The 24,089-nt window shown below is 50.5% G+C and overlaps 1 protein-coding gene across 1 annotated transcript in view; it reads left to right on the top strand.

Annotated features, from left to right (window-relative positions):
• The window catches only part of LOC139412462 (centrosomal protein 89), a 155,208-nt gene that overhangs the window by 41,311 nt on the left and 89,808 nt on the right, over positions 1-24,089 (top strand). The window contains exon 13 of the mRNA XM_071159249.1: positions 962-1,045. Within this exon, the coding sequence (XP_071015350.1) occupies positions 962-1,045 (84 nt within the window). The remainder of the gene's footprint in view (positions 1-961; positions 1,046-24,089) is intronic.

Here is a 24,089-nt window from a genome sequence, read left to right as displayed (position 1 = left end):
CTCCTCCCCTGATATCTGATGTACTCACTACAGTGGGTGTTCTCTCTGTCTCTCTCCTCCCTTGATATCTGATGTACTCAGTACAGTGGGTGTTCTCTCTCTCCTCCCCTGATATCTGATGTACTCACAACAGTGGGTGTTCTCTCTCTCTCCTCCCCTGATATCTGATGTACTCAGTACAGTGGGTGTTCTCTCTCTCCTCTCTCCTCCCCTGATATCTGATGTACTCACAACAGTGGGTGTTCTCTCTCTCTCCTCCCCTGATATCTGATGTACTCAGTACAGTGGGTGTTCTCTCTCTCCTCTCTCCTCCCCTGATATCTGATGTACTCAGTACAGTGGGTGTTCTCTCTCTCCTCCCCTGATATCTGATGTACTCACTACAGTGGGTGTTCTCTCTGTCTCTCTCCTCCCTTGATATCTGATGTACTCAGTACAGTGGGTGTTCTCTCTCTCCTCCCCTGATATCTGATGTACTCACTACAGTGGGTGTTCTCTCTGTCTCTCTCCTCCCTTGATATCTGATGTACTCAGTACAGTGGGTGTCCTCTCTCTCTCCGTTCTCCTCCCCTGATATCTGATGTACTCACTACAGTGGGTGTTCTCTCTCTCCTCCCCTGATATCTGATGTACTCAGTACAGTGGGTGTTCTCTCTCTCTCTCTCTCTCCTCCCCTGATATCTGGTGTACTCACTACAGTGGGTGTTCTCTCTCTCTGTTTCTCATCTCTATATATCTATTTCATGTTCCCTGTGAGATCCTCTGACAGTCTTTAGTAATTAGCTTTGCGTTGTTAGGATTTCTGAAAATGTTTGAGTAAAGTTTTATGGACGGGGTTCCCGGACACAGATTGAGATTCTCCAATGAGTTTCCAGTCCAGGATGAGGCTGAATCTGTGTCCTGGAAACCAGCGCTGGGTGTCTAAACTCTAACGTCTGTTTTCATCCTTTCTGTCTTCCAGCTGGACATGAAGTATTTATCTCCATTGTTGTTGTCTTATGAAGACCGGCTCACTGAGAAAGATGCTCTCCTGCAGGCCTCGGAGGTAAGAGTGTGTGTGTGTGTGTGTGTGTGTGTGTGTGTGTGCGTTTCTTTGCGTGTTTTGTATTAGTGTCACCCTGTTATTCTCTTGTTTAATATCTTTATGCTTTTTAAATGTGTTATGGTCTATTTAAAAGAGAAACACGAGAGAGTTATTAGGAGCCATTGAACATGCATCATGCTCAGCCAGTATATTAAAGTGTGGAGTGAAGACATCCAATGAAGGTTAAGGACATAGAGAGAGGCCTGGTCTACCCAGGCTGGTGTTGAAATAGGCTCAGCTTTGTCCCACTAAACTGTTCGGGGCCTGGTCTACCCAGGCTCTTGTTGAAATAGGCTCAGCTACGTCCCACTAAACTGCTCGAGGCCTGGTATACCCAGGCTCCGGTCGAAATAGGCCCAGCTTTGTCCCACAAAACTGTTGGAGGCCTGGTCTACCCAGGCTGGTGTTGAAATCGGCTCAGCTATGTCCCACTAAACTGCTCGAGGCCTGGTCTTCCCAGGCTCTGGTTGAAATAGGCTCAGCTTTGTCACACTAAACTGTTGGAGGCCTGGTCTACCCAGGCTGGTGTTGAAATCGGCTCAGCTATGTCCCACTAAACTGCTTGAGGCCTGGTTTTACCCAGGCTCTGGTTGAAATAGGCTCAGCTTTGTTCCACAACACTGTTTGAGGCCTGGTCTTCCCAGGCTCTGGTTGAAATCGGCTCAGCTATGTCACACTAAACTGATAGAGAGAGGCCTGGTCTACCCAGGTTCTGGTTGAAATAGGCTCAGCTTTGTCCCACTAAACTGTTCGATGCCTGGTCTACCCAGGCTCTGGTTGAAATAGGCTCAGCTTTGTCCCACTAAACTGTTCGATGCCTGGTCTACCCAGGCCCTGGTTGAATTAGGCTCAGCTATGTCCCACTAAACTGTTCGAGGCCTTGTCTACCCAGGCTCTGGTTGAAGTCGGCTCAGGTATGTCACAGTAAATATTTCGAGGCCTGGTCTACCCAGGCTCTGGTTAAAATAGGCTCAGCTTTGTCCCACAAAACTGTTCGAGGCCTGATCTACCCAGGCTCTGGTTATAATTGGCTCAGCTATGTCACAGTAAACTGTTCGAGGCCTGGTCTACCCAGGTCTTGTTGAAATAGTCTCAGCTTTGTCCCACAAAACTGTTCGAGGCCTGGTCTACCCTGGCTCTTGTTGAAATAGGCTTAGCTTTGTCACACTAAACTGAAATAGGCTCAGCCTGGTCTACCCAGGCCCTGTTTGAAATAGGCTCAGCTTTGTCCCACTAAACTGTTCGAGGCCTGGTCTTCCCAGGCTCTGGTTGAAATAGGCTCAGCTATGTCCCACTAAATTATTCGAGGCCTGGTCTACCCAGGCTCTGGGTAAAATCGGCTCAGCTATGTCCGACTAAACTGTTCGAGGCCTGGTCTACCCAGGTTCTGGTTGAATTCGGCTCAGCTATGTCACACTAAACTGATAGAGAGAGGCCTGGTCTACCCAGGCTCTTGTTGAAATAGGCTCAGCTTTGTCCCACAAAACTGTTCGAGGTCTTGTCTACCCAGGCTCTGGTTGAAATGGGCTCAGCTATTTCCCACTAAACTGTTCGAGGCCTGGTCTACCCTGGCTCTTGTTGAAATAGGCTTAGCTTTGTCACAGTAAACTGAAATAGGCTCAGCCTGGTCTACCCAGGCCCTGTTTGAAATAGGCTCAGCTTTGTCCCACTAAACTGTTCGAGGCCTGGTCTTCCCAGGCTCTGGTTGAAATAGGCTCAGCTATGTCACACTAACTGATAGAGGGAGGCCTGGTTTATCCAGGCTCTGGTTGAAATAGGCTCAGCTATGTCCCACTAAACTGCTCGAGGCCTGGTCTACCCAGGCTCTGGTTGAAATAGGCTATGCAATGTCCCACTAAACTGTTCGAGGCCTTGTCTACCCAGGCTCTGGTTGAAGTCGGCTCAGGTATGTCACAGTAAATATTTCGAGGCCTGGTCTACCCAGGCTCTGGTTAAAATAGGCTCAGCTTTGTCCCACAAAACTGTTTGATGCCTGATCTACCCAGGCTCTGGTTATAATTGGCTCAGCTATGTCACAGTAAACTGTTCGAGGCCTGGTCTACCCAGGCTCTGGTTGAAATAGGCTCAGCTATGTCCCACTAAATTATTCGAGGCCTGGTCTACCCAGGCTCTGGGTAAAATCGGCTCAGCTATGTCCGACTAAACTGTTCGAGGCCTGGTCTACCCAGGTTCTGGTTGAATTCGGCTCAGCTATGTCACACTAAACTGATAGAGAGAGGCCTGGTCTACCCAGGCTCTTGTTGAAATAGGCTCAGCTTTGTCCCACAAAACTGTTCGAGGCCTTGTCTACCCAGGCTCTGGTTGAAATGGGCTCAGCTATTTCCCACTAAACTGTTCGAGGCCTGGTCTACCCTGGCTCTTGTTGAAATAGGCTTAGCTTTGTCACACTAAACTGAAATAGGCTCAGCCTGGTCTACCCAGGCCCTGTTTGAAATAGGCTCAGCTTTGTCCCACTAAACTGTTCGAGGCCTGGTCTTCCCAGGCTCTGGTTGAAATAGGCTCAGCTATGTCCCACTAAACTGTTCGAGGCCTGATGTACCCAGGCCCTGGTTGAAATAGGCTCAGCTATGTCCCACTAAACTGTTTGAGGCCTGGTCTACCCAGGCCCTGGTTGAATTAGGCTCAGCTATGTCACACTAAACTGCTCGAGGCCTGGTCTACCCAGGTCTTGTTGAAATAGGCTCAGCTATGTCCCACTAAACTGTTCGAGGCCTTGTCTACCCAGGCTCTGGTTGAAATAGGCTATGCAATGTCCCACTAAACTGATAGAGAGAGGCCTGGTTTATCCAGGCTCTGGTTGAAATAGGCTCAGCTATGTCCCACTAAACTGTTCGAGGCCTGGTCTACCCAGGCTCTGGTTGAAATAGGCTCAGCTTTGTCCCACTAAACTGTTCGAGACCTGGTCTACCTACCCAGGCTCTGTTTGAAATCGGCTCAGCTATGTCCCACTAAACTTCTCGAGGCCTGGTCTACCCAGGCTCTGATTGAAATATGCTCAGCTTTGTCCCACAAAACTGTTCGAGGCCTGGTCTACCCAGGGTCTGGTTGAAATCGGCTCAGCTATGTCCCACTAAACTGCTTGAGGCCTGGTTTACCCAGGCTCTGTTTGAAATATGCTCAGCTTTGTCCCACTAAACTGTTCGAGGCCTGGTCTACCCAGGCTCTGGTTGAAATAGGCTCAGCTATGTCCCACTAAACTGTTCGAGGCCTGGTCTACCCAGGCTCTGGTTGAAATCGGCTCAGCTATGTCACAGTAAACTGTTCGAGGCCTGGTCTTCCCAGGCTCTGGTTATAATTAGGCTCAGCTATGTCCCACTAAACTGTTCGAGGCCTGGTCTACCCAGGCTCTGGTTGAAATAGGCTCAGCTTTGTCCCACTAAACTGTTCGAGGCCTGGTCTTCCCAGTCTCTGGTTGAAATAGGCTCAGCTATTTCACACTAAACTGATAGAGAGAGGCCTGGTTTATCCAGGCTCTGGTTGAAATAGGCTCAGCTATGTCCCACTAAACTGTTCGAGGCCTGGTCTACCCAGGTCTGGTTGAAATAGGCTCAGCTATGTCACACGAAACTGTTCGAGGCCTGGTCTACCCAGGTCTGGTTGAAATAGGCTCAGCTATGTCACACGAAACTGATAGAGAGAGGCCTGGTCGAAATGGGCTCAGCTATGTCACAGTAAACTGTTCGAGGCCTGGTCTTCCCAGGCTCGGGTTGAAATAGGCTCAGCTATATCACACTAAACTGTTCGAGGCCTGGTCTTCCCAGGCTCTGGTTATAATTAGGCTCAGCTATGTCACACTAAACTGTTCGAGGCCTGGTCTTCCCAGGCTCTGGTTGAAATAGGCTCAGCTATGTCACACTAAACTGATAGAGAGAGGCCTGGTTTATCCAGGCTCTGGTTGAAATAGGCTCAGCTATGTCCCACTATACTGATAGAGAGAGGCCTGGTTTATCCAGGCTCTGGTTGAAATAGGCTCAGCTATGTCCCACTAAACTGTTCGAGGCCTGGTCTACCCAGGCTCTGGTTGAAATAGGCTCAGCTATGTCACACTAAACTGTTCGCGGCCTGTTCTACCCAGGCCCTGGTTGAAATAGGCTCAGCTTTGTCCCACTAAACTGTTCGAGGCCTGGTCTTCCCAGGCTCTAGTTGAAATAGGCTCAGCTATGTCACAGTAAACATTTCGAGGCCTGGTCTGCCCAGGCTCTGGTTGAAGTCGGCTCAGCTATGTCCCACTAAACTGTTCGAGGCCTGGTCTACCCAGGCTCTGGTTGAAATAGGCTCAGCTTTGTCCCACTAAAATGTTTGAGGCCTGGTCTTCCCAGGCTCTGGGTAAAATAGGCTCAGCTATGTCACACTAAACTGTTTGAGGCCTGGTCTACCCAGGTCTGGTCGAAATAGGCTCAGCTATGTCACAGTAAACATTTCGAGGCCTGGTCTACCCTGGTTCTGGTTGATATCGGCTCAGCTATGTCCCACTAAACTGCTCGAGGCCTGGTCTTCCCAGGCTCTGGTTGAAATAGGCTCAGCTATGTCACACTAAACTGATAGAGAGAGGCCTGGTTTATCCAGGCTCTGGTTGAAATAGGCTGAGCTATGTCCCACTAAACTGTTTGAGGCTTGGTCTACCCTGGTTCTGGTTGATATCGGCTCAGCTATGTCCCACTAAACTGCTTGAGGCCTGGTCTTCCCAGGCTCTGGTTGAAATAGGCTCAGCTATGTCACACTAAACTGATAGAGAGAGGCCTGGTTTATCCAGGCTCTGGTTGAAATAGGCTGAGCTATGTCCCACTAAACTGTTCGAGGCCTTGTCTACCCTGGTTCTGGTTGATATCGGCTCAGCTATGTCCCACTAAACTGCTCGAGGCCTGGTCTTCCCAGGCTCTGGTTGAAATAGGCTCAGCTATGTCACACTAAACTGATAGAGAGAGGCCTGGTTTATCCAGGCTCTGGTTGAAATAGGCTCAGCTATGTCCCACTAAACTGTTCGAGGCCTGGTCTACCCAGGCTCTGGTTGAAATAGGCTCAGCTATGTCACACTAAACTGTTCCCGGCCTGGTCTACCCAGGCTCTGTTTGAAATAGGCTCAGCTTTGTCCCACTAAACTGTTAGTGGCCTGGTCTTCCCAGGCTCTGGTTGAAATAGGCTCAGCTATGTCCCACTAAACTGTTAGAGGCCTGGTCTTCCCAGGCTCTGGCTATAATTGGCTCAGCTATGTCACACTAAACTGTTGGAGGCCTGGTCTTCCCAGGTTCTTTTTGAAATAGGCTCAGCTATGTCACACTAAACTGATAGAGAGAGGCCTGGTTTATCCAGGCTCTGGTTGAAATAGGCTCAGCTATGTCCCACTAAACTGTTCGAGGCCTGGTCTACCCAGGCTCTGGTTGAAATAGGCTCAGCTATGTCACACTAAACTGTTCGCGGCCTGGTCTACCCAGGCCCTGGTTGAAATAGGCTCAGTTTTGTCCCACTAAACTGTTCGAGGCCTGGTCTTCCCAGGCTCTGGTTGAAATAGGCTCAGCTTTGTCCCACTAAACTGTTCGAGGCCTGGTCTTCCCAGTCTCTGGTTGAAATAGGCTCAGCTATTTCACAATAAACTGATAGAGAGAGGCCTGGTTTATCCAGGCTCTGGTTGAAATAGGCTCAGCTATGTCCCACTAAACTGTTCGAGGCCTTATCTACCCAGGCTCTGGTTGAAATAGGCTCAGCTATGTCACACTAAACTGTTCGAGGCCTGGTCTACCCAGGCTCTGGTTGAAATAGGCTCAGCTATGTCACACGAAACTGTTCGAGGCCTGGTCTACCCAGGCTCTGGTTGAAATAGGCTCAGCGTTGTCCCACTAAACTGTTCGAGGCCTGGTCTACCCAGGTCTGGTTGAAATAGGCTCAGCTATGTCACACGAAACTGATAGAGAGAGGCCTGGTCGAAATGGGCTCAGCTATGTCACAGTAAACTGTTCGAGGCCTGGTCTTCCCAGGCTCGGGTTGAAATAGGCTCAGCTATATCACACTAAACTGTTCGAGGCCTGCTCTACCCAGGCTCGGGTTGAAATAGGCTCAGCTATATCACACTAAACTGTTCGCGGCCTGGTCTACCCAGGCTCTGGTTGAAATAGGCTCAGCTTTGTCCCACTAAACTGTTCGAGGCCTGGTCTTCCCAGGCTCTAGTTGAAATAGGCTCAGCTATGTCACACTAAACTGTTCGAGGCCTGGTCTTCCCAGGCTCTGGTTGAAGTCGGCTCAGCTATGTCACAGTAAACATTTCGAGGCCTGGTCTGCCCAGGCTCTGGTTGAAGTCGGCTCAGCTATGTCCCACTAAACTGTTCGAGGCCTGGTCTACCCAGGCTCTGTTTGAAATAGGCTCAGCTTTGTCCCACTAAAATGTTCAAGGCCTGGTCTTCCCAGGCTCTGGGTAAAATAGGCTCAGCGTTGTCCCACTAAACTGTTTGAGGCCTGGTCTACCCAGGTCTGATTGAAATAGGCTCAGCTATGTCACACGATACTGATAGAGAGAGGCCTGGTCGAAATAGGCTCAGCTGTGTCACAGTAAACATTTCGAGGCCTGGTCTACCCTGGTTCTGGTTGAAATAGGCTCAGCTATGTCACACTAAACTGATAGAGAGAGGCCTGGTTTATCCAGGCTCTGGTTGAAATAGGCTGAGCTGTGTCCCACTAAACTGTTCGAGGCCTGGTCTACCCTGGTTCTGTTTGATATCGGCTCAGCTATGTCCCACTAAACTGCTCGAGGCCTGGTCTTCCCAGGCTCTGGTTGAAATAGGCTCAGCTATGTCACACTAAACTGATAGAGAGAGGCCTGGTTTATCCAGGCTCTGGTTGAAATAGGCTCAGCTATGTCCCACTAAACTGTTCGAGGCCTGGTCTACCCAGGTTCTGGTTGAAATAGGCTCAGCTTTGTCCCACTAAACTGTTAGTGGCCTGGTCTTCCCAGGCTCTGGTTGAAATCGGCTCAGCTATGTCCCACTAAACTGCTCGAGGCCTGGTCTACCCAGGCTTTGGTGTAAATTGGCTCAGCTATGTCCCACAAAACTCTTCGAGGCCTGGTCTACCCAGGCTCTGGTTGAAATCGGCACAGCTACGTCCCACTAAACTGCTCGAGTCCTAGTCTACCCAGGCTCTTGTTGATATAGGCTCAGCTTTGTCCCACAAAACTGTTCGATGCATGGTCTACCCAGGCTCTGGTTGAAATAGGCTCAGCTATGTCCCACTAAAGTACTCGAGGCCTAGTCTACCCAGGCTCTGGTTGAAATAGGCTCAGCTTTGTCCCACAAATCTGTTCGATGCCTGGTCTACCCAGGCTCTGGTTGAAATAGGCTTAGCTATGTCCCACTAAACTGCTCGAGGCCTGGTCTACCCAGTCTCTGGTTGAAATAGGCTCAGCTTTGTCCCACAAAACTGTTCGATGCCTGGTCTACCCAGGCTCTGGTTGAAATCGGCTCAGCTATGTCCCACTAAACTGCTCGAGGCCTGGTCTACCCAGGTTCTGGTTGAAATAGGCTCAGCTTTGTCCCACTAAACTGTTCGAGGCCTGGTCTTCCCAGGCTCTGGTTGAAGTCGGCTCAGCGTTGTCCCACTAAACTGATAGAGAGAGGCCTGGTCTTCCCAGGCTCTGGGTAAAATAGGCTCAGCGTTGTCCCACTAAACTGTTCGAGGCCTGGTCTACCCAGGCCTGGTCGAAATAGGCTTAGCTTTGTCACACTAAACTGAAATAGGCTCAGCCTGGTCTACCCAGGCCCTGGTTGAAATAGGCTCAGCTTTGTCCCACTAAACTGTTCGAGGCCTGGTCTTCCCAGGCTCTGGCTATAATTGGCTCAGCTATGTCACACTAAACTGTTGGAGGCCTGGTCTTCCCAGGTTCTGTTTGAAATAGGCTCAGCTATGTCACACTAAACTGATAGAGAGAGGCCTGTTTTATCCAGGCTCTGGTTGAAATAGGCTCAGCTATGTCCCAGTAAACTGTTCGAGGCCTGGTTTACCCAGGCTCTGGTTGAAATAGGCTCAGCTATGTCACACTAAACTGTTCGTGGCCTGGTCTACCCAGGCTCTGGTTGAAGTCGGCTCAGCTATGTCCCACTAAACTGTTCGAGGCCTGGTCTACCCAGGCTCTGGTTGAAATAGGCTCAGCTTTGTCCCACTAAACTGTTCGAGGCCTGGTCTTCCCAGGCTCTGGTTGAAGTCGGCTCAGCTATGTCACACTAAACTGTTCGAGGCCTGGTCTTCCCAGGCTCTGGTTGAAATAGGCTCAGCTATGTCACACTAAACTGATAGAGAGAGGCCTGGTTTATCCAGGCTCTGGTTGAAATAGGCTCAGCTATGTCCCACTAAACTGTTCGAGGCCTGGTCTACCTAGGCTCTGGTTGAAATAGGCTCAGCTATGTCACACTAAACTGTTCGTGGCCTGGTCTACCCAGGCCCTGGTTGAAATAGGCTCAGCTTTGTCCCACTAAACTGTTCGAGGCCTGGTCTTCCCAGGCTCTAGTTGAAATAGGCTCAGCTATGTCACACTAAACTGTTCGAGGCCTGGTCTTCCCAGGCTCTGGTTGAAGTCGGCTCAGCTATGTCACAGTAAACATTTCGAGGCCTGGTCTGCCCAGGCTCTGGTTGAAATAGGCTCAGCTATGTCACACGAAACTGATAGAGAGAGGCCTGGTCGAAATAGGCTCAGCTATGTCACAGTAAACATTTCGAGGCCTGGTCTACCCTGGTTCTGGTTGAAATAGGCTCAGCTATGTCACACTAAACTGATAGAGAGAGGCCTGGTTTATCCAGGCTCTGGTTGAAATAGGCTGAGCTGTGTCCAACTAAACTGTTCGAGGCCTGGTCTACCCTGGTTCTGGTTGATATCGGCTCAGCTATGTCCCACTAAACTGCTCGAGGCCTGGTCTTCCCAGGCTCTGGTTGAAATAGGCTCAGCTATGTCACACTAAACTGATAGAGAGAGGCCTGGTTTATCCAGGCTCTGGTTGAAATAGGCTCAGCTATGTCCCACTAAACTGTTCGAGGCCTGGTCTACCCAGGTCTGGTTGAAATAGGCTCAGCTATGTCACACGAAACTGATAGAGAGAGGCCTGGTCGAAATAGGCTCAGCTATGTCACAGTAAACATTTCGAGGCCTGGTCTACCCTGGTTCTGGTTGAAATAGGCTCAGCTATGTCACACTAAACTGATAGAGAGAGGCCTGGTTTATCCAGGCTCTGGTTGAAATAGGCTGTGCTGTGTCCCACTAAACTGTTCGAGGCCTGGTCTACCCTGGTTCTGGTTGATATCGGCTCAGCTATGTCCCACTAAACTGCTCGAGGCCTGGTCTTCCGAGGCTCTGGTTGAAATAGGCTCAGCTATGTCACACTAAACTGATAGAGAGAGGCCTGGTTTATCCAGGCTCTGGTTGAAATAGGCTCAGCTATGTCACACTAAACTGTTCCCGGCCTGGTCTACCCAGGCCCTGGTTGAAATAGGCTCAGCTTTGTCCCACTAAACTGTTAGTGGCCTGGTCTTCCCAGGCTCTGGTTGAAATAGGCTCAGCTATGTCCCACTAAACTGTTCGAGGCCTGGTCTTCCCAGGCTCTGGCTATAATTGACTCAGCTATGTCACACTAAACTGTTGGAGGCCTGGTCTTCCCAGGTTCTTTTTGAAATAGGCTCAGCTATGTCACACTAAACTGATAGAGAGAGGCCTGGTTTATCCAGGCTCTGGTTGAAATAGGCTCAGCTATGTCCCACTAAACTGTTCGAGGCCTGGTCTACCCAGGCTCTGGTTGAAATAGGCTCAGCTTTGTCCCACTAAACTGTTCGAGGCCTGGTCTTCCCAGGCTCTGGTTGAAGTCAGCTCAGCGTTGTCCCACTAAACTGATAGAGAGAGGCCTGATCTTCCCAGGCTCTGGGTAAAATAGGCTCAGCGTTGTCCCACTAAACTGTTCGAGGCCTGGTCTACCCAGGCCTGGTCGAAATAGGCTCAGCTATGTCACAGTAAACATTTCGAGGGCTGGTCTACCCTGGTTCTGGTTGATATCGGCTCATCTATGTCCCACTAAACTGCTCGAGGCATGGTCTACCCAGGCTTTGGTGTAAATTGGCCCAGCTATGTCCCACAAAACTCTTCGAGGCCTGGTCTACCCAGGCTCTGGTTGAAATCGGCTCAGCTACGTCCCACTAAACTGCTCGAGTCCTAGTCTACCCAGGCTCTTGTTGAAATAGGCTCAGCTTTGTCCCACAAAACTGTTCGATGCATGGTCTACCCAGGCTCTGGTTGAAATAGGCTTAGCTATGTCCCACTAAACTGCTCAAGGCCTGGTCTACCCAGGCTCTGGTTGAAATCGGCTCAGCTATGTCCCACTAAAGTACTCGAGGCGTAGTCTACCCAGGCTCTGGTTGAAATAGGCTCAGCTTTGTCCCACAAATCTGTTCGATGCCTGGTCTACCCAGGCTCTGGTTGAAATAGGCTTAGCTATGTCCCACTAAACTGCTCGAGGCCTGGTCTACCCAGTCTCTGGTTGAAATAGGCTCAGCTTTGTCCCACAAAACTGTTCGATGCCTGGTCTACCCAGGCTCTGGTTGAAATCGGCTCAGCTATGTCCCACTAAACTGCTCGAGGCCTGGTCTACCCAGGTTCTGGTTGAAATCGGCTCAGCTATGTCACATTAAACTGATAGAGAGAGGCCTGGTCTACCCAGGCTCTGGTTGAAATCGGCTCAGCTATGTCCCCCAAACTGCTTGAGGCCTGGTTTACCCAGGCTCTGGTTGAAATAGGCTCAGCTTTGTCCCACAAAACTGTTTGAGGCCTGGTCTACCCAGGCTCTTGTTGAAATAGGCTTAGCTTTGTCACACTAAACTGAAATAGGCTCAGGCTGGTCTACCCAGGCCCTGGTTGAAATAGGCTCAGCTTTGTCCCACTAAACTGTTCGAGGCCTGGTCTTCCCAGGCTCTGGCTATAATTGGCTCAGCTATGTCACACTAAACTGTTGGAGGCCTGGTCTTCCCAGGTTCTGTTTGAAATAGGCTCAGCTATGTCACGCTAAACTGATAGAGAGAGGCCTGGTTTATCCAGGCTCTGGTTGAAATAGGCTCAGCTATGTCCCAGTAAACTGTTCGAGGCCTGGTCTACCCAGGCTCTGGTTGAAATAGGCTCAGCTATGTCACACGAAACTGTTCGAGGCCTGGTCTACCCAGGCTCTGGTTGAAATAGGCTCAGCTTTGTCCCACTAAACTGTTAGTGGCCTGGTCTTCCCAGGCTCTGGTTGAAATAGGCTCAGCTATGTCCCACTAAACTGTTCGAGGCCTGGTCTTCCCAGGCTCTGGCTATAATTGGCTCAGCTATGTCACACTAAACTGTTGGAGGCCTGGTCTTCCCAGGTTCTTTTTGAAATAGGCTCAGCTATGTCACACTAAACTGATAGAGAGAGGCCTGGTTTATCCAGGCTCTGGTTGAAATAGGCTCAGCTATGTCCCACTAAACTGTTCGAGGCCTGGTCTACCCAGGCTCTGGTTGAAATAGGCTCAGCTTTGTCCCACTAAACTGTTCGAGGCCTGGTCTTCCCAGGCTCTGGTTGAAGTCAGCTCAGCGTTGTCCCACTAAACTGATAGAGAGAGGCCTGGTCTACCCAGTCTCTGGTTGAAATAGGCTCAGCTTTGTCCCACAAAACTGTTCGATGCCTGGTCTACCCAGGCTCTGGTTGAAATATGCTCAGCTTTGTCCCACTAAACATTTCGAGGCCTGGTCTACCCAGGCTCTGGTTGAAATAGGCACAGCTTTGTCCCACTAAAATGTTCGAGGCCTGGTCTTCCCAGGCTCTGGTTGTAATCGGCTCAGCTATGTCACACGAAACTGTTGGAGAGAGAGGCCTGGTCTACCCAGGCTCTGGTTGTAATCGGCTCAGCTTTGTCACACTAAACTGCTCGAGGCCTGGTCTACCCAGGCTCTGGTTGAAATAGGCTCAGCTATGTCCCACTAAACTGTTCGAGGCCTGATCTACCCAGGCTCTGGTTGAAATAGGCTCAGCTATGTCCCACAAAACTGTTTGAGGCCTGGTCTTCCCAGGCTCTAGTTGAAATAGGCTCAGCTATGTCACACTAAACTGATAGAGAGAGGCCTGGTTTATCCAGGATCTGGTTGAAATAGGCTCAGCTATGTCCCGCTAAACTGTTCGAGGCCTGATCTACCCAGGCTCTGGTTGAAATAGGCTCAGCTATGTCACACAAAACTGTTCGAGGCCTGATCTACCCAGGCTCTGGTTGAAATTGCCTCAGCTATGTCACAGTAAACTGTTGGAGGCCTGATCTACCCAGGATCTGGTTGAAATAGGCTCAGCTATGTCACACTAAACTGTTCCCGGCCTGGTCTACCCAGGCTCTGGCTATAATTGGCTCAGCTATGTCACACTAAACTGTTGGAGGCCTGGTCTTCCCAGGTTCTTTTTGAAATAGGCTCAGCTATGTCACACTAAACTGATAGAGAGAGAGGCCTGGTCTACCCAGGCTCTGGTTGAAATCGGTTCAGCTATGTCCCACTAAACTGCTCGAGGCCTGGTCTACCCAGGTTCTGGTTGAAATCGGCTCAGCTATGTCACACTAAACTGATAGAGAGAGAGGCCTGGTCTACCCAGGCTCTGGTTGTAATCGGCTCAGCTATGTCACACGAAACTGTTGGAGGCCTGGTCTACCCAGTCTCTGGTTGAAATAGGGTCAGCTTTGTCACACTAAACTGTTCGAAGCCTGGTCTACCCAGGCTCTGGTTGAAATAGGGTCAGCTTTGTCCCACAAAACTGTTCGAGGCCTGATCTACCCAGGTCTGGTTGAAATTGGCTCAGCTATGTCACAGTAAACTGTTGGAGGCCTGGTCTACCCAGGCTCTGGTTGAAATAGGCTCAGCTATGTCACACTAAACTGATAGAGAGAGGCCTGGTTTATCCAGGCTCTGGTTGAAATAGGCTCAGCTATGTCCCGCTAAACTGTTCGAGGCCTGATCTACCCAGGCTCTGGTTGAAGTCGGCTCAGCTATGTCACAGTAAACATTTCGAGGCCTGGTCTACCCAGGCTCTGGTTGAAATAGGCTCAGCTTTGTCCCACTAAAATGTTCGAGGCCTGGTCTTCCCAGGCTCTGGGTAAAATAGGCTCAGCGTTGTCCCACTAAACTGTTCGAGGCCTGGTCTACCCAGGTCTGGTTGAAATAGGCTCAGCTATGTCACACGAAACTGATAGAGAGAGGCCTGGTCGAAATAGGCTCAGCTTTGTCCCACTAAACTGTTTGAGGCCTGGTCTTCCCAGGCTCTGGTTGAAGTCGGCTCAGCTATGTCACAGTAAACATTTCGAGGCCTGGTCTGCCCAGGCTCTGGTTGAAGTCGGCTCAGCTATGTCCCACTAAAGTGTTCGAGGCCTGGTCTACCCAGGCTCTGGTTGAAATAGGCTCAGCTATGTCCCACTAAAGTGTTCGAGGCCTGGTCTACCCAGGCTCTGGTTGAAATAGGCTCAGCTATGTCCCACTAAACTGTTCGAGGCCTGGTCTACCCTGGTTCTGGTTGATATCGGCTCAGCTATGTCCCACTAAACTGCTCGAGGCCTGGTCTTCCCAGGCTCTGGTTGAAATAGGCTCAGCTATGTCCCACTAAACTGTTCGAGGCCTGGTCTACCCAGGCTCTGGTTGAAATAGGCTCAGCTATGTCACACTAAACTGTTCCCGGCCTGGTCTTCCCAGGCTCTGGTTGAAATAGGCTCAGCTATGTCCCACTAAACTGTTCGAGGCCTGGTCTTCCCAGGCTCTGGCTATAATTGGCTCAGCTATGTCACACTAAACTGTTGGAGGCCTGGTCTTCCCAGGTTCTTTTTGAAATAGGCTCAGCTATGTCACACTAAACTGATAGAGAGAGGCCTGGTTTATCCAGGCTCTGGTTGAAATAGGCTCAGCTATGTCCCACTAAACTGTTCGAGGCCTGGTCTACCCAGGCTCTGGTTGAAATAGGCTCAGCTTTGTCCCACTAAACTGATAGAGAGAGTACTGGTCTTCCCAGGCTCTGGGTAAAATAGGCTCAGCGTTGTCCCACTAAACTGTTCGAGGCCTGGTCTACCCAGGCCTGGTCGAAATAGGCTCAGCTATGTCACAGTAAACATTTCGAGGGCTGGTCTACCCTGGTTCTGGTTGATATCGGCTCAGCTATGTCCCACTAAACTGCTCGAGGCCTGGTCTACCCAGGCTTTGGTGTAAATTGGCTCAGCTATGTCCCATAAAACTCTTCGAGGCCTGGTCTACCCAGGCTCTGGTTGAAATCGGCTCAGCTACGTCCCACTATACTGCTCGAGTCCTAGTCTACCCAGGCTCTGGTTGAAATCGGCTCAGCTATGTCCCACTAAAGTACTCGAGGCCTAGTCTACCCAGGCTCTGGTTGAAATAGTCTCAGCTTTGTCCCACAAATCTGTTCGATGCCTAGTCTACCCAGGCTCTGGTTGAAATAGGCTTAGCTATGTCCCACTAAACTGCTCGAGGCCTGGTCTACCCAGTCTCTGGTTGAAATAGGCTCAGCTTTGTCCCACTAAACTGCTCGAGGCCTGGTCTACCCAGGTTCTGGTTGAAATCGGCTCAGCTATGTCACATTAAACTGATAGAGAGAAGCCTGGTCTACCCAGGCTCTGGTTGAAATCGGCTCAGCTATGTCCCACTAAACTGCTTGAGGCCTGGTTTACCCAGGCTCTGGTTGAAATAGGCTCAGCTTTGTCCCACAAAACTGTTCGAGGCCTGGTCTACCCAGGCTCTTGTTGAAATAGGCTTAGCTTTGTCACACTAAACTGAAATAGGCTCAGCCTGGTCTACCCAGGCCCTGGTTGAAATAGGCTCAGCTTTGTCCCACTAAACTGTTCGAGGCCTGGTCTTCCCAGGCTCTGGCTATAATTGGCTCAGCTATGTCACACTAAACTGTTGGAGGCTTGGTCTTCCCAGGTTCTGTTTGAAATAGGCTCAGCTATGTCACACTAAACTGATAGAGAGAGGCCTGGTTTATCCAGGCTCTGGTTGAAATAGGCTCAGCTATGTCCCAGTAAACTGTTCGAGGCCTGGTCTACCCAGGCTCTGGTTGAAATAGGCTCAGCTATGTCACACTAAACTGTTCGTGGCCTGGTCTACCCAGGCTCTGGTTGAAGTCGGCTCAGCTATGTCCCACTAAACTGTTCGAGGCCTGGTCTACCCGGGCTCTGGTTGAAATAGGCTCAGCTTTGTCCCACTAAACTGTTCGAGGCCTGGTCTTCCCAGGCTCTGGTTGAAGTCGGCTCAGCTATATCCCACTAAACATTTCGAGGCCTGGTCTACCCAGGCTCTGTTTGAAATAGGCACAGCTTTGTCCCACTAAAATGTTCGAGGCCCGGTCTTCCCAGGCTCTGGTTGAGATAGGCTCAGCTTTGTCCCACTAATCTGTTCGAGGCCTGTTCTTCCCAGGCTCTGGTTGAGATAGGCTCAGCTTTGTCCCACTAATCTGTTCGAGGCCTGGTCTACCCAGGCTCTGGTTGAAATAGGCACAGCTTTGTCCCACTAAAATGTTCGAGGCCTGGTCTTCCCAGGCTCTGGTTGAGATAGGCTCAGCTTTGTCCCACTAATCTGTTCGAGGCCTGGTCTTCCCAGGCTCTGGTTGAAATAGGCTCAGCTATGTCACACTAAACTGATAGAGAGAGAGGCCTGGTCTACCCAGGCTCTGGTTGTAATCGGCTCAGCTATGTCACACGAAACTGTTGGAGGCCTGGTCTACCCAGTCTCTGGTTGAAATAGGGTTAGCTTTGTCACACTAAACTGTTCGAAGCCTGGTCTACCCAGGCTCTGGTTGAAATAGGGTCAGCTTTGTCCCACAAAACTGTTCGAGGCCTGATCTACCCAGGTCTGGTTGAAATTGGCTCAGCTATGTCACAGTAAACTGTTGGAGGCCTGATCTACCTAGGCTCTGGTTGAAATAGGCTCAGCTATGTCACACGAAACTGTTGGAGGCCTGGTCTACCCAGGCTCTGGTTGAAATAGGGTCAGCTTTGTCACACTAAACTGCTCGAGGCCTGGTCTACCCAGGCTCTGGTTGAAATAGGCTCAGCTTTGTCCCACAAAACTGTTCGAGGCCTGGTCTTCCCAGGCTCTGGTTGAAATAGGCTCAGCTATGTCACACTAAACTGATAGAGAGAGGCCTGGTTTATCCAGGCTCTGGTTGAAATAGGCTCAGCTATGTCCCGCTAAACTGTTCGAGGCCTGATCTACCCAGGCTCTGGTTGAAATAGGCTCAGCTATGTCACAGTAAACTGTTGGAGGCCTGGTCTTCCCAGGCTCTGGTTGAAGTCGGCTCAGCTATGTCACAGTAAACATTTCGAGGCCTGGTCTACCCAGGCTCTGGTTGAAATAGGCTCAGCTTTGTCCCACTAAAATGTTCGAGGCCTGGTCTTCCCAGGCTCTGGGTAAAATAGGCTCAGCGTTGTCCCACTAAACTGTTCGAGGCCTGGTCTACCCAGGTCTGGTTGAAATAGGCTCAGCTATGTCACACGAAACTGATAGAGAGAGGACTGGTCGAAATAGGCTCAGCTTTGTCCCACTAAACTGTTCGAGGCCTGGTCTTCCCAGGCTCTGGTTGAAGTCGGCTCAGCTATGTCCCACTAAAGTGTTCGAGGCCTGGTCTACCCAGGCTCTGGTTGAAATAGGCTCAGCTTTGTCCCACTAAAATGTTCGAGTCCTGGTCTTCCCAGGCTCTGGGTAAAATAGGCTCAGCGTTGTCCCACTAAACTGTTCGAGGCCTGGTCTACCCAGGTCTGGTTGAAATAGGCTCAGCTATGTCACACGAAACTGATAGAGAGAGGCCTGGTCGAAATAGGCTCAGCTATGTCAAAGTAAACATTTCGAGGCCTGGTCTACCCTGGTTCTGGTTGAAATAGGCTCAGCTATGTCACATTAAACTGATAGTGAGAGGGCTGGTCTACCCAGGCCCTGGTTGAAATAGGCTCAGCTTTGTCCCACTAAACTGTTAGTGGCCTGGTCTTCCCAGGCTCTGGTTGAAATAGGCTCAGCTATGTCCCACTAAACTGTTCGAGGCCTGGTCTTCCCAGGCTCTGGCTATAATTGGCTCAGCTATGTCACACTAAACTGTTGGAGGCCTGGTCTACCCAGGCTCTGGTTGAAATAGGCTCAGCTATGTCTCACTAAACTGCTCGAGGCCTGGTCTATCCAGGCTCTGGTTGAAATAGGCTCAGCTATGTCCCACTAAACTGTTCGAGGCCTGGTCTACCCAGGCTCTGGTTGAAATCGGCTCAGCTATGTCCCACTAAACTGCTCGAGGCCTGGTCTACACAGGCTCTGGTTGAAATCGGCTCAGCTATGTCCCACTAAACTGTTCGAGGCCTGGTCTACCCAGGCTCTGGTTGAAATCGGCTCAGCTATGTCCCACTAAACTGCTCGAGGCCTGGTCTACACAGGCTCTGGTTGAAATGGGCTCAGCTATGTCCCACTAAACTGCTCGAGGCCTGGTCTACACAGGCTCTGGTTGAAATAGGCTCAGCTATGTCCCACTAAACTGCTTGAGGCCTGGTCTACCCAGGCTCTGGTTGAAATAGGCTCAGCTATGTCTCACTAAACTGCTCGAGGCCTGGTCTATCCAGGCTCTGGTTGAAATAGGCTCAGCTATGTCACACTAAACTGATAGAGAGAGGCCTGGTCTACCCAGGCCCTGGTTGAAATAGGCTCAGCTATGTCCCACTAAACTGCTCGAGGCCTGGTCTATCCAGGCTCTGGTTGAAATAGGCTCAGCTATGTCCCACTAAACTGTTCGAGAACTGGTCTACCCAGGCTCTGGTTGAAATCGGCTCAGCTATGTCCCACTAAACTACTCGAGGCCTGGTCTACCCAGGCTCTGGTTGAAATAGGCTCAGCTTTGTCCCACAAAACTGTTCGATGCCTGGTCTATCCAGGCTCTGGTTGAAATCGGCTTAGCTATGTCCCACTAAACTGCTCAAGGCCTGGTCTACCCAGGCTCTGGTTGAAATACGCTCAGCTTTGTCCCACAAAACTGTTCGTTGCCTGGTCTACCCAGGCTCTGGTTGAAATCGGCTCAGCTATGTCCCACTAAACTGCTCGAGGCCTGGTCTACCCAGGCTCTGGTTGAAATAGGCTCAGCTATGTCTCACTAAACTGCTCGAGGCCTGGTCTATCCAGGCTCTGGTTGAAATAGGCTCAGCTATGTCTCACTAAACTGCTCGAGGCCTGGTCTACCCAGGCTCTGGTTGAAATAGGCTCAGCTTTGTCCCACTAAACTGTTCGAGGCCTTTGTCTAACCAGGCTCTGGTTGAAATAGGCTCAGATATTTAACACTAAACTGATAGAGAGAGGCCTGGTCTACCCAGGCCCTGGTTGAAATAGGCTCAGCTATGTCCCACTAAACTGTTCGAGACCTGGTCTACCCAGGCTCTATTTGAAATCGGCTCAGCTATGTCCCACTAAACTACTCGAGGCCTGGTCTACCCAGGCTCTGGTTGAAATCGGCTCAGCTTTGTCCCACAAAACTGTTCGAGGCCTGGTCTATCCAGGCTCTGGTTGAAATCGGCTCAGCTATGTCCCACTAAACTGTTCGAGGCCTGGTCTACCCAGGCTCTGGTTGAAATCGGCTCAGCTATGTCCCACTAAACTGCTCGAGGCCTGGTCTACACAGGCTCTGGTTGAAATAGGCTCAGCTATGTCCCACTAAACTGCTCGAGGCCTGGTCTATCCAGGCTCTGGTTGAAATAGGCTCAGCTATGTCACACTAAACTGATAGAGAGAGGCCTGGTCTATCCAGGCTCTGGTTGAAATCGGCTCAGCTATTTTACACTAAACTGATAGAGAGAGGCCTGGTCTACCCAGGCTCTGGTTGAAATAGGCTCAGCTATGTCCCAGTAAACTGTTTGAGGCCTGGTCTACCAAGGCTCTGGTTGAAATAGGCTCAGCTTTGTCCCACAAAACTGTTCGAGGCCTGGTCTACTCAGGCTCTGGTAAAATAGGCTCAGCTATGTCACACTAAACTGTTCGAGGCCTGGTCTACCCAGGCTCTGGTTGAAATAGTAACAGCTATGTCACACTAAACTGATATAGGCCTGGTCTACCCAGGCTCTTGTTGAAATCGGCTGTTATGTCCCACTAAACTGTTCGAGGCCTGGTCTACCCAGGCTCTGGTTGAAATAAGCTCAGCTTTGTCCCACTAAACTATTCGAGGCCTGGTCTATCCAGGCTCTGGTTGAAGTCGCCTCAGCAATGTCCCACTAAATTGTTCGAGGCTTGGTCTACCCAGGTTCAGGTTGAAATCGGCTCAGCTATGTCCCACTAAACTGCTCGAGGCCTGGTCTATCCAGGCTCTGGTTGAAATAGGCTCAGCTATGTCCCACTAAACTGTTCGAGAACTGGTCTACCCAGGCTCTGGTTGAAATCGGCTCAGCTATGTCCCACTAAACTACTCGAGGCCTGGTCTACCCAGGCTCTGGTTGAAATAGGCTCAGCTTTGTCCCACAAAACTGTTCGATGCCTGGTCTATCCAGGCTCTGGTTGAAATAGGCTTAGCTATGTCCCACTAAACTGCTCAAGGCCTGGTCTACCCAGGCTCTGGTTGAAATAGGCTCAGCTTTGTCCCACAAAACTGTTCGAGGCCTGGTCTAGCCAGGCTCTGGTTGAAATCGGCTCAGCTATGTCCCACTAAACTGTTCGAGGCCTGGTCTACCCAGGCTCTGGTTGAAATCGGCTCAGCTATGTCCCACTAAACTGCTCGAGGCCTGGTCTACCCAGGCTCTGGTTGAAATAGGCTCAGCTATGTCTCACTAAACTGCTCGAGGCCTGGTCTATCCAGGCTCTGGTTGAAATAGGCTCAGCTATGTCACACTAAACTGATAGAGAGAGGCCTGGTCTACCCAGGCTCTGGTTGAAATAGGCTCAGCTTTGTCCCACTAAACTGTTCGAGGCCTTTGTCTAACCAGGCTCTGGTTGAAATAGGCTCAGATATTTAACACTAAACTGATAGAGAGAGGCCTGGTCTACCCAGGCCCTGGTTGAAATAGGCTCAGCTATGTCCCACTAAACTGTTCGAGACCTGGTCTACCCAGGCTCTATTTGAAATCGGCTCAGCTATGTCCCACTAAACTACTCGAGGCCTGGTCTACCCAGGCTCTGGTTGAAATCGGCTCAGCTATGTCCCACTAAACTGTTCGAGGCCTGGTCTACCCAGGCTCTGGTTGAAATCGGCTCAGCTATGTCCCACTAAACTGCTCGAGGCCTGGTCTACACAGGCTCTGGTTGAAATAGGCTCAGCTATGTCCCACTAAACTGCTCGAGGCCTGGTCTATCCAGGCTCTGGTTGAAATAGGCTCAGCTATGTCACACTAAACTGATAGAGAGAGGCCTGGTCTATCCAGGCTCTGGTTGAAATCGGCTCAGCTATTTTACACTAAACTGATAGAGAGAGGCCTGGTCTACCCAGGCTCTGGTTGAAATAGGCTCAGCTATGTCCCAGTAAACTGTTTGAGGCCTGGTCTACCAAGGCTCTGGTTGAAATAGGCTCAGCTTTGTCCCACAAAACTGTTCGAGGCCTGGTCTACTCAGGCTCTGGTAAAATAGGCTCAGCTATGTCACACTAAACTGTTCGAGGCCTGGTCTACCCAGGCTCTGGTTGAAATAAGCTCAGCTTTGTCCCACTAAACTATTCGAGGCCTGGTCTACCCAGGCTCTGGTTGAAATCGGTTCAGCTTTGTCACACTAAACAGCTCGAGGCCTGGTCTACCCAGGTTCAGGTTGAAATCGGCTCAGCTATGTCCCACTAAACTGCTCGAGGCCTGGTCTATCCAGGCTCTGGTTGAAATAGGCTCAGCTATGTCCCACTAAACTGTTCGAGAACTGGTCTACCCAGGCTCTGGTTGAAATCGGCTCAGCTATGTCCCACTAAACTACTCGAGGCCTGGTCTACCCAGGCTCTGGTTGAAATAGGCTCAGCTTTGTCCCACAAAACTGTTCGATGCCTGGTCTATCCAGGCTCTGGTTGAAATAGGCTTAGCTATGTCCCACTAAACTGCTCAAGGCCTGGTCTACCCAGGCTCTGGTTGAAATAGGCTCAGCTTTGTCCCACAAAACTGTTCGAGGCCTGGTCTATCCAGGCTCTGGTTGAAATCGGCTCAGCTATGTCCCACTAAACTGTTCGAGGCCTGGTCTACCCAGGCTCTGGTTGAAATCGGCTCAGCTATGTCCCACTAAACTGCTCGAGGCCTGGTCTACCCAGGCTCTGGTTGAAATAGGCTCAGCTATGTCTCACTAAACTACTCGAGGCCTGGTCTATCCAGGCTCTGGTTGAAATAGGCTCAGCTATGTCACACTAAACTGATAGAGAGAGGCCTGGTCTATCCAGGCTCTGGTTGAAATCGGCTCAGCTATTTTACACTAAACTGATAGAGAGAGGCCTGGTCTACCCAGGCTCTGGTTGAAATAGGCTCAGCTATGTCCCAGTAAACTGTTTGAGGCCTGGTCTACCAAGGCTCTGGTTGAAATAGGCTCAGCTTTGTCCCACAAAACTGTTCGAGGCCTGGTCTACTCAGGCTCTGGTAAAATAGGCTCAGCTATGTCACACTAAACTGTTCGAGGCCTGGTCTACCCAGGCTCTGGTTGAAATAAGCTCAGCTTTGTCCCACTAAACTATTCGAGGCCTGGTCTACCCAGGCTCTGGTTGAAATCGGTTCAGCTTTGTCACACTAAACAGCTCGAGGCCTGGTCTACCCAGGTTCAGGTTGAAATCGGCTCAGCTATGTCCCACTAAACTGCTCGAGGCCTGGTCTATCCAGGCTCTGGTTGAAATAGGCTCAGCTATGTCCCACTAAACTGTTCGAGAACTGGTCTACCCAGGCTCTGGTTGAAATCGGCTCAGCTATGTCCCACTAAACTACTCGAGGCCTGGTCTACCCAGGCTCTGGTTGAAATAGGCTCAGCTTTGTCCCACAAAACTGTTCGATGCCTGGTCTATCCAGGCTCTGGTTGAAATAGGCTTAGCTATGTCCCACTAAACTGCTCAAGGCCTGGTCTACCCAGGCTCTGGTTGAAATAGGCTCAGCTTTGTCCCACAAAACTGTTCGAGGCCTGGTCTATCCAGGCTCTGGTTGAAATCGGCTCAGCTATGTCCCACTAAACTGTTCGAGGCCTGGTCTACCCAGGCTCTGGTTGAAATCGGCTCAGCTATGTCCCACTAAACTGCTCGAGGCCTGGTCTACCCAGGCTCTGGTTGAAATAGGCTCAGCTATGTCTCACTAAACTACTCGAGGCCTGGTCTATCCAGGCTCTGGTTGAAATAGGCTCAGCTATGTCACACTAAACTGATAGAGAGAGGCCTGGTCTATCCAGGCTCTGGTTGAAATCGGCTCAGCTATTTTACACTAAACTGATAGAGAGAGGCCTGGTCTACCCAGGCTCTGGTTGAAATAGGCTCAGCTATGTCCCAGTAAACTGTTTGAGGCCTGGTCTACCAAGGCTCTGGTTGAAATAGGCTCAGCTTTGTCCCACAAAACTGTTCGAGGCCTGGTCTACTCAGGCTCTGGTAAAATAGGCTCAGCTATGTCACACTAAACTGTTCGAGGCCTGGTCTACCCAGGCTCTGGTTGAAATAGTAACAGCTATGTCACACTAAACTGATATAGGCCTGGTCTACCCAGGCTCTTGTTGAAATCGGCTCAGCTATGTCCCACTAAACTGCTCGAGGCCTGGTCTACACAGGCTCTGGTTGAAATAGGCTCAGCTATGTCCCACTAAACTGCTCGAGGCCTGGTCTATCCAGGCTCTGGTTGAAATAGGCTCAGCTATGTCACACTAAACTGATAGAGAGAGGCCTGGTCTATCCAGGCTCTGGTTGAAATCGGCTCAGCTATTTTACACTAAACTGATAGAGAGAGGCCTGGTCTACCCAGGCTCTGGTTGAAATAGGCTCAGCTATGTCCCAGTAAACTGTTTGAGGCCTGGTCTACCAAGGCTCTGGTTGAAATA

Source organism: Oncorhynchus clarkii, chromosome 6 (genome assembly GCF_045791955.1).
Source record: "Oncorhynchus clarkii lewisi isolate Uvic-CL-2024 chromosome 6, UVic_Ocla_1.0, whole genome shotgun sequence".
Lineage (NCBI taxonomy): Eukaryota > Metazoa > Chordata > Actinopteri > Salmoniformes > Salmonidae > Oncorhynchus > Oncorhynchus clarkii.
The sequence above is the reverse complement of the archived record's forward strand: the minus strand, read 5'-3'. Positions and strand labels throughout refer to the sequence as shown.